The sequence below is a fragment of the Myotis lucifugus genome, unplaced genomic scaffold, assembly GCF_000147115.1.
Source record: "Myotis lucifugus unplaced genomic scaffold, Myoluc2.0 scaffold_811, whole genome shotgun sequence".
In the NCBI taxonomy this organism is placed as follows: Eukaryota; Metazoa; Chordata; class Mammalia; order Chiroptera; family Vespertilionidae; genus Myotis; species Myotis lucifugus.
In genome coordinates this window covers 161,661-169,564 of record NW_005871859.1, presented here as the reverse complement: position 1 = coordinate 169,564, position 7,904 = coordinate 161,661, and the positions used below count along the sequence as shown (strand labels likewise).

Here is a 7,904-nt window from a genome sequence, read left to right as displayed (position 1 = left end):
TGCGGGGGAGCCCAGTGCGGGGCGCGCAGGAGGCAGCCGATCAATGATTCTCTCATCATTGATGTTTCTCTCTCTCTCTCCCTCTCCCTTCCTCCTGAAATCAAAAATATTTTTAAAAGAAAAAAAGAAATGTCCTCAGAGGCAGACATGGAAGAACAAGATGGTCTGAACCGGGCTCATTGACAAATTCCAGGATGTGAGCAGGAAGGGGTGCATCCCAGAGGTCCGTTCAGACCAGGGTCATGAGAGGCGTCCACGCCGCAGGCTTTGGGTTTGGGAACTCATCATCCCAAGAAGTGATGCCGGCCTCAGCCGTCAATGGTTAAGTGCAGTTGTGGTTGACAGAGGGCTGAAGATGCTGGGGGAAGCCCTCATCTTTAGAAGTGAGGAGTACCCCAGCCATCCACAAGGCGTGTCACTGCGCAGGGACAGTCCTAGGTCAGCCCAGGGTAGGATTCTTTTCTTTTTTTAAATATATTTTATTGATTTTTCACAGAGAGGAAGGGAGAGGGATAGAGAGTTAGAAACATCGATGAGAGAGAAACATTGATCAGCTGCCTCCTGCACACTCCCTACTGGGTATGTGCCCGCAACCAAGGTATATGCCCTTGACCGGAATCGAACCTGGGACCCTTCAGTCCGCAGGCCGACGCTCTATACCAGTGATGGCGAACTTATGACATGCGTGTCAGAGGTGACACGCGAACTCATTTTTCTGGTTGATTTTTCTTTGTTAAATGACACTTAAATATATAAAATATCAAAAATATAAGTCTTTGTTCTACTATGGTTGCAAATATCAAAAAATTTCTATATGTGACACGGCACCAGAGTTAAGTTAGAGTTTTTCAAAACGCTGACAGGCCGAGCTCAAAAGGTTCGCCATCACTGGTCTATACACTGAGCCAAACCGGTTAGGGCTCAGGGTAGGATTCTTATACTCACAGGGGAAAGAGTACATAATGAAAGGGAAGAAAGAGCCCTGGCCAGTTTGGCTCAGTGGATAGAGCGTCAGCTGCGGATTGAAGGGTCCTGGGTTTGATTCCAGTCAAGGGCACATGCCTGGGTTACGGGCTCGATCCCCAGTGTGGGGCGTGCAGGAGGCAGCCAATCAATGATTCTCTCTCATCATTGATGTTTCTATCTCTCTCTCCTTCCTCTCTGAAATCAATAAAAATATATATGAAAATAAAAGAAAGGGAAGGAAGAAAAAAACACACAAGGGAAGGAAGAGACACACTTAGACACGGGAAAAAGGAAACTTGTGGTAAATAATGCCACAGGACCCAGCGCATCCAGCTCCCTCTCTACTTTAGCTCGGCTGAGACCGGCTGGGCCTCTGGCAGCCCCTGTGGAAGGACACAGCCCATTGGCTTCGGCCTTCATGTCCCTAAGGCTCCAGGAGGACCCAGGTCATGACGCTGAGTATCAGAGGAGGGGGTTGCCGACCTCTCCCCACCTTTGTGATCCTTGAGGCTGCGGGTCTCCAGGGCACCAGTCGATCCTGTTTCCGACTCGACATCATCTACAGACGGCCTCTCGGAAATGTCCGAACGTGTGGTCTCATCGGCCTCCTGGACACTGGTGGGGCTGGAGAGGGCGTCCAGGGCTCCTGGAAAGGCGGCTGGGGGGTCCGAGGGAGGGGGAGAGGGGCCGCTGCTGTCTCCGGCAGAGTCCTGCACCGAGGCCTCCAGAGAGGCGGCGTAGCCCAGTGACAGCGCCAGCTCGTCCTGCGCGATGGGCACCTGGCGAGAGGGACAGGTTTGAATGGACTGCAGTGATCCGTGAGGGCTTCCTCCCCACCTTGGCTGCTCTCCCCAGAGCTGGTACCTTGGAAACACCTGAGATGATGAGGGTGCTCCGCTTTGTGGGTGTTTTCTTGGCTGCCCGCCCGCTGGGCTCTGTCAGCTGGCGAATGGCTGTCTCTGCCACAGGGTCCAGGCCGTTGGCAAGGTGGCTCTCCCCTGCTGGGCAGAGGGTGGACCCGACTCCGCTCCAGCTCCCCTTGGACCAGAACCCCCAGGCCCCACCCAAAATGGCTTTGACTTTGGGGCCCCAATATCAGCTGACACTCCCACGTTCCAGGTCCCCACTCACGGCTGCTGCTGTGGGAGGTGCTGCTGGGGCCACCGCTCTCACTCAGCACCGTCGTCTTCTCGGTCACCTCCACCTTGGACGGGGAGCGGGAGGGGGAGTCTGCTGGGTGGGGGAGGGTCAGTGAGCTGGGGGTGTTTGAGAATGGCCCCCGCCCACCCCGTCTTTGTTGAGATGTAGGCTTTGGTGACTCAGAGATGATGAATCACAAGAGTGATTACGAAGATACCATGGGGCCCTAGCCGGTTTGGCTCAGTGGATAGAGCATCAGGCTGTGAATTGAAGGTCCCAGGTTCGATTCCGGTCAAGGGCACATGCCCGGTTTGGGGGCTTGATCCCCAGTGTGGGGTGTGCAGGAGGCAGCCGATCAATGGTTCTTTCTCATCATTGATGTTTCTCTCTCCCTCTCCCTCTCTGAAAGCAATAAAATATATTTAACAAAAAAATATTTCATATTCCTTATAAAAAAACAGGAAGAAGAAGATGCCCCGGGGACAAAGAGGCACCACAGGACTAATGGGAGTGTGGGGAGACGCCATGAAAATACTGAGGTGCGAGATGGCACATGGGGCCCCTGGATGGAGGGGAATCCCATGGGACCCCTAGAGATGGGAGAAATGTCATGGAGGACCCTGGGAGTAGAAGAAACACCATGGAGGCCACTGGGCGTGTGGAAGGGTCCTGCAGGGCACTGGCTGGCTGAGGCTAGAGGGAGGGAAGATGAGGCAGTGGGGCTGGGGAAAGAGAGGGGAACGGACCCGGACCCGTGAAAAGATGGGGAACTTAGGAGGTGGAAGTGCAAGTCACCCGCAGTGGCGGGGTGGGTGGGCCCAGGGTTGACATGGGAGGGACCAGTCAGGGAGAGGGAGGGTGAGAGGGGAAGTCCGAGGGAGACAGAGATAATGAGGACGATGCGGTGGAGAACAGGGGTGGTTAGGGTTAGAGCTTTCCTTGCCCCTCCCTGTCCCTCCACCGACCTGCCGCTCAAGGCCCCTGGCCGCTGCTGGGCTCTCAGCTCTTCCTTCTTACCTGACTTGCCATCTACAGTGCGAGGCCGGGACTGGACAGTGGTGACCGTGGTGACAATGGTGCCATCAGGCATGATGGTGCGGTCCAGCTCGACCTTCTTGGTAGGTGTGATGCTGGGGCGTGGCATGGAGGGGGTGGGGTTCCGGGGGGAACCCTCCTCATACTGAAGCTGTCGAGGGGTGGGAGCACAAAGAGGCCGGGCCTCAAAGACCACCCTGTGCTACCTCCTCCCATCTTTCCCGGGTCGCTCCTCACCTCCACTGCCACGGTGGCTGCGGGTCCCAGGGCTGTCCCAGGCCCCGGGGTGAGTGGGCACACCTGTCTCCGGGACAGTGGTCTGGAAGGGGAGCCCACGGGCAGTGTGGCCTGGCCCAGGAGTTCGGCTGGGGAAGGGGCAGCACCATGAGCTGGGCCCATGGTCAGGCTCCACTCAGCACCCGCCTCCCCACGCCCCTCAGGGTGCTCCTTCCGGCCTCCTACTCACCGTCTCCACAGTGGCTGCTCCTCAGCACCCTGAGGACCAGCTCCCGGCTCTGGGGGCCCAGATCCCTGCGGCCAGGAGAAGCAAGGGCAGGGAGGGGGGAGGTTAGCAAAAGGAATCCACCCTCCAACTGATCATAGGACAGAGGCAGACAGTGACGTACGTAAATGAGATGGTATGAGTGCTCCAATCAGAGGCCCCTGCCCTCCAAGGACTTCCTCTCCCAGGAGAATAGGAGAGGGCCCGAGTGGAGACCATCCTCCTCAGCGGGGCATCCAAGCCCCTCTGCCCCTGCCCCGCTCCGCCTTCCAGTCTCTGTCTCTATGTCAAACCACCATCTTCCCTTTGCTCATGCTCTTCCCTCTGCCGGGAACACGTGTCCCTCACAGCCTGTTGAAATCCTCCTGGTACTCGAAGGTGTGGTTTAAATATCGCCTCCTCCACGGAGCCTGCTCTGATCCTTATTCCCCTCCGGGAATTACTCTCCCCAGGGGGGCGTTCCTGTGCACTTTTCGTTAACTTAACCTCGAAGAGACCACTAATTCCATTCTCTTTACATCCATCTATCTCTGCCTCGACACGGAAACCACACCGAGGTGGGCACTGAATCGTGGTCACATCTGTACCCCAGGACCTAGTGGGGGCCTGGCCTAAAGGGGCACACATCAAGGTTTAGTGACAACAGAGCTGGTTCGTGCCAGGCTGTGCTGGAAGGGATGCCGGTCTGCCTGGGAACGGGGCAGGGGCGGGAATCCTTACAGGGCCAGGTCCTCCGGCCACTCCACCTCGGGACCCGCCCTCGCGGACTTGGTCCACTTCTGCTGCATGGGGTTGTCGAGCTCGGCCATGCAGCACAGGTCCCCAGTGCCTGGGAGGAGACAGAAATTAGATGCTCAGATCAAAGATGGGAAGCCACTAAGGAAAAGAGAGGCCAAGTGCCTGCAACCATAACCTCAGCAGCCCCTAGCCACGGCGAGCTCTCACCTTCCAGCTCACTTCCCAAGTGCGATGCTCGAAGCTGCCGGAGGAATAACCGGGTGGGTCTGGGGATGGCTGGCTGGGCCTGGGACAGCGTGGGTGGCTTCTCACTGGGTACCTAAGTACAAAAGGTCAAAAGAGAATTCCAACATAGTACCCTGGAGACACTATGCCTGCAAACAATTTGATTTTTTAAAAAATATGTTCTTATTGATTTTTGGAGAAAAAGGAAGGGAGAGGGAGAGAGAGAGAGAGAAACATCAATCAGCTCCCTCCCACAAGCCCCCTGAGGATCGAGCCCAAAACCCAGCATGTGCCCTGACCAGGAATGGAACCAGTGACCTTTTGGTGCATGGGATGATTCTCAACCAACTGAGCCACACCGGTCAGGGTGCAAACTATTTGCTCTCAGTGTCTACTCACCAGTCCTCCAGGGACAGAGCACGCCCTGAGGTTGACCATCATGGCTGGCTGGGTGCTGACGATGGCATCCTCTATCAGCTCCTTAATCGTGGAGAGCTCCACTTGCTCCTCACCTCTCTGCAGGGAGAAGAGGAGCACAGAGACGGGCCCCCAGCTCGGCCTCCCCTTCCCTGCTCTGCCTCTTCCTGCCTCCCCCGACCCCCAGCCCTGCTCCCTTACCTCTCTGGCCTGCAGCTTGGGACGCACTGTCAGGCTGAGATCTGGGCGATTCCTGAAGGCCCAGGACACAAGGAGCCCCTCGCCAGGGATTTCCTTTAGGTTAACTTCCAACTAGGGACAGGGACCAAGAGACTGAGATGACTTGCCTACTCCTCCAATTATTCCCACTCCCCAGGACCCTCCCACCCCAATCCCCTCTTAGAAAGGAGCCCAACTGAAAAGGCAATTGAACCACCTGCTGCCCAACCCCATTTCCCACACCCCCTCCACCTGTGTTGGTGGCAGTGTCAGAGTGATGTGGTAGGTCTCCATGGAGACGGCAGCGGGGGACTGTTGGGTCACAGAAACTGGGAACATCACCTCCTCAGCAGAGAGCTGACAATGCAGCACCTGGGACAGGCAAGGCATGGAGGCAAAGAGGGTTAGGCATGGAGGAAGGATGCGCCATCCTGCTTTGCCCTGCTCTGTGATGGATCAGCAGACCCTCCCACTTCGGCTGTCCTTGAGACTTTACTGTTTGGAGGCCACAAGTCCATAAAAGAATCGTAGAAAAGCCAAAGACTCTTCTCCCCAGAAAAATGCAGATGTGAACACATGTACTGCATGTTGCATGTCACTTTAGTGGGATTCTCAGACCTCCTGAAGCCAATCCTTGGATCCCTTCGTCATTCATCAACCTCAGGTTAAGAGCCCTTGGACTAAAGGGAACTCTTGGAATCAGCCCCCTCTGAGACCCTAAAGAAGCCTTGCCCAGCAGACCCTTACCATGGTGTTCTCTGATTGGTCTACACAGGTCACATGACCAATGCTGGCTCTGGGTAAGAGTTGGGGCACCTCCTCAAAGGCGATCTGGATGGAGCTCTGAGGGAGTAATGTGGACACAGGTCAGGTCTTTGGAGCTGCCTCTACAGGGTGAGCCTGCTGAGTTGCTGGCCGGTTCTGGCACTGCTGAGGCCGCAGCTGCAGGCTGGCTCCTGACCCCTCTTTGGCTCAGGGCTTTCAAATAGGATGTGTTGTCCTCCAAACCCACCTCTTCAGGGCCCTGCAGCTGCCAGGGAGAAGTGGGGAGCTAGCCCACCACAGAGACCAGGTCACCGTGAGCAGAAGGCCCTAGATTTTTCCTGGAATACCAGGAGCCTCCCTCTTCTCCCCCCAACTTCCTCTTCATCCTCCACCCTCCACCCAAAGGAAAAGGGATGCACAGAAAAAAATAGTCACGTTGTAGGTTGTCACTTATATATGATAGTTGGGCAGACAGAGACATGACTGAGCTAAGCGTAAAAACAGTAAGGCCCACTTATTCAAGGCAAGAGCTGGAGAAATGAGGCCAAGCTTCTTCCAGATAAATAGGATGTGGATGCACAAGAGTATGATTCTAGCCATGCTCTTGGAGATGAACAGCTCAGCCTGGCCTTGGGGAACTTTACCAGAGGGACTGGGAAGAAAAGCAAGCTGAAAGGGCTGCAGGGTCCAGAGGTCCGGCTAGTCCCTCCAGGCAGACAGCAGGGTGGTATTAGGGAGCAAAAGGCTGCTTAGCTTAGGGCTTGAAAGAGCTTCCTAATTCTTTCATTGCAGTGGAGGCAACTTGCTGCAGCCCTGTCTGGAGAGCAGGGAGGGAAGGAGAACTGGGCAGGGGCCCAGACGGACTGACAGCTCTTCCTTGGGCCTTGGGATGGGAGGAAACAAATCCACGGGGCTCATCTGCCTGCCGAACCCAGGGAAGCCAATTCCTGGCTCTGCAGTTGTCACATCTGGAGGCCGGGCCCCAGGAGATGGCGAGACGGATGCTTGGAACCCCAATCTCCCCACTCCCTGCTAGAGAGGCCAATGTCCAGCTGAGTCAGCTGCCCTGGGAGTCACTCCTGACCAAGGGACAAGGTGCGGGGAACACCAGGGAGGTGTGAGTCCAAGACTGGACTGAAAGATGCTATTTGGATTTCTGCCAGCCACCTGGGCAGGAGACGGGCAACTTCTCGTGTGGTCACTTCTGTGTCTAGGCATCTGGGGAGTTAGTAAAGCCCTCCCAGGAGTGGGGGTGGAGACGCCTCTGAGTGAGGGGCCTGGTGGAGGTGAGAGCAAGGAGAGATTCCTGGGCCAGGGCCCCGGAGAGAGAGACCTCGACCTCCCACCCCACCTCTCAGTCTCAGGAGAGCTTCCTGCCCCACCTCCTGGGAAGTGCGGCGGGAGGAAGTAGACTAGGCTAGCTGGTGGCCGGCTCAGGCTCATCCCCGGGGAGAGTGTGGATTGACTATCCACTCTCCACCCAGACACCTTCCCCTCAACACATCAGCATGGAAACAGAAGAGTTACGGTAGCAGTGGGTTCCTGAGGGCGGGGGAGGGGACATCAGGCTCCTCTGGAATATGCCTGATCGCACCAGGGACTTGGGACCCGAAATATCAACTGGGTGTGGGGGCAGGGGCACCAGGCAAATTCCGGGGAAGGAGTATTACCTGTCTCCCTCCCACCCTCGCAGCGCCCCCCACCCCCGCACCCCAACGCCATCCAGCACACGCACTGGGCGGAAGCGCCCGCGGGCTCAGGGTTAGCGTTGCTATGAGAACAGCAGTTTGGACCGGGGTTGGGAGCCAGAGTATCCGGACCACAGGAACACTGAACCGGGGACCCAGCCGGCTATTCGTACCGCCTCCAGCCTCACCTGCACCCTTTCTCTGACCCC

General features: G+C 56.6%; 1 protein-coding gene across 1 annotated transcript in view; it reads right to left on the bottom strand.

The window, feature by feature from the left end:
* Positions 1-1,152: 1,152 nt before the first annotated feature.
* The window catches only part of C2CD2L (C2CD2 like), a 13,096-nt gene continuing 6,344 nt past the window's right edge, over positions 1,153-7,904 (bottom strand). Inside the window, exons 2-14 of the mRNA XM_023747187.1 lie at positions 5,990-6,091; positions 5,495-5,614; positions 5,225-5,335; positions 5,006-5,122; positions 4,589-4,700; positions 4,364-4,472; positions 3,608-3,672; positions 3,379-3,506; positions 3,124-3,292; positions 2,098-2,196; positions 1,831-1,964; positions 1,460-1,745; positions 1,153-1,349 (exon numbers count right to left, since the gene is read on the bottom strand). Coding sequence (XP_023602955.1) covers positions 1,168-1,349; positions 1,460-1,745; positions 1,831-1,964; positions 2,098-2,196; positions 3,124-3,292; positions 3,379-3,506; positions 3,608-3,672; positions 4,364-4,472; positions 4,589-4,700; positions 5,006-5,122; positions 5,225-5,335; positions 5,495-5,614; positions 5,990-6,091 — 1,734 coding nt within the window. The 3' untranslated portion in view covers positions 1,153-1,167. The remainder of the gene's footprint in view (positions 1,350-1,459; positions 1,746-1,830; positions 1,965-2,097; positions 2,197-3,123; positions 3,293-3,378; positions 3,507-3,607; positions 3,673-4,363; positions 4,473-4,588; positions 4,701-5,005; positions 5,123-5,224; positions 5,336-5,494; positions 5,615-5,989; positions 6,092-7,904) is intronic.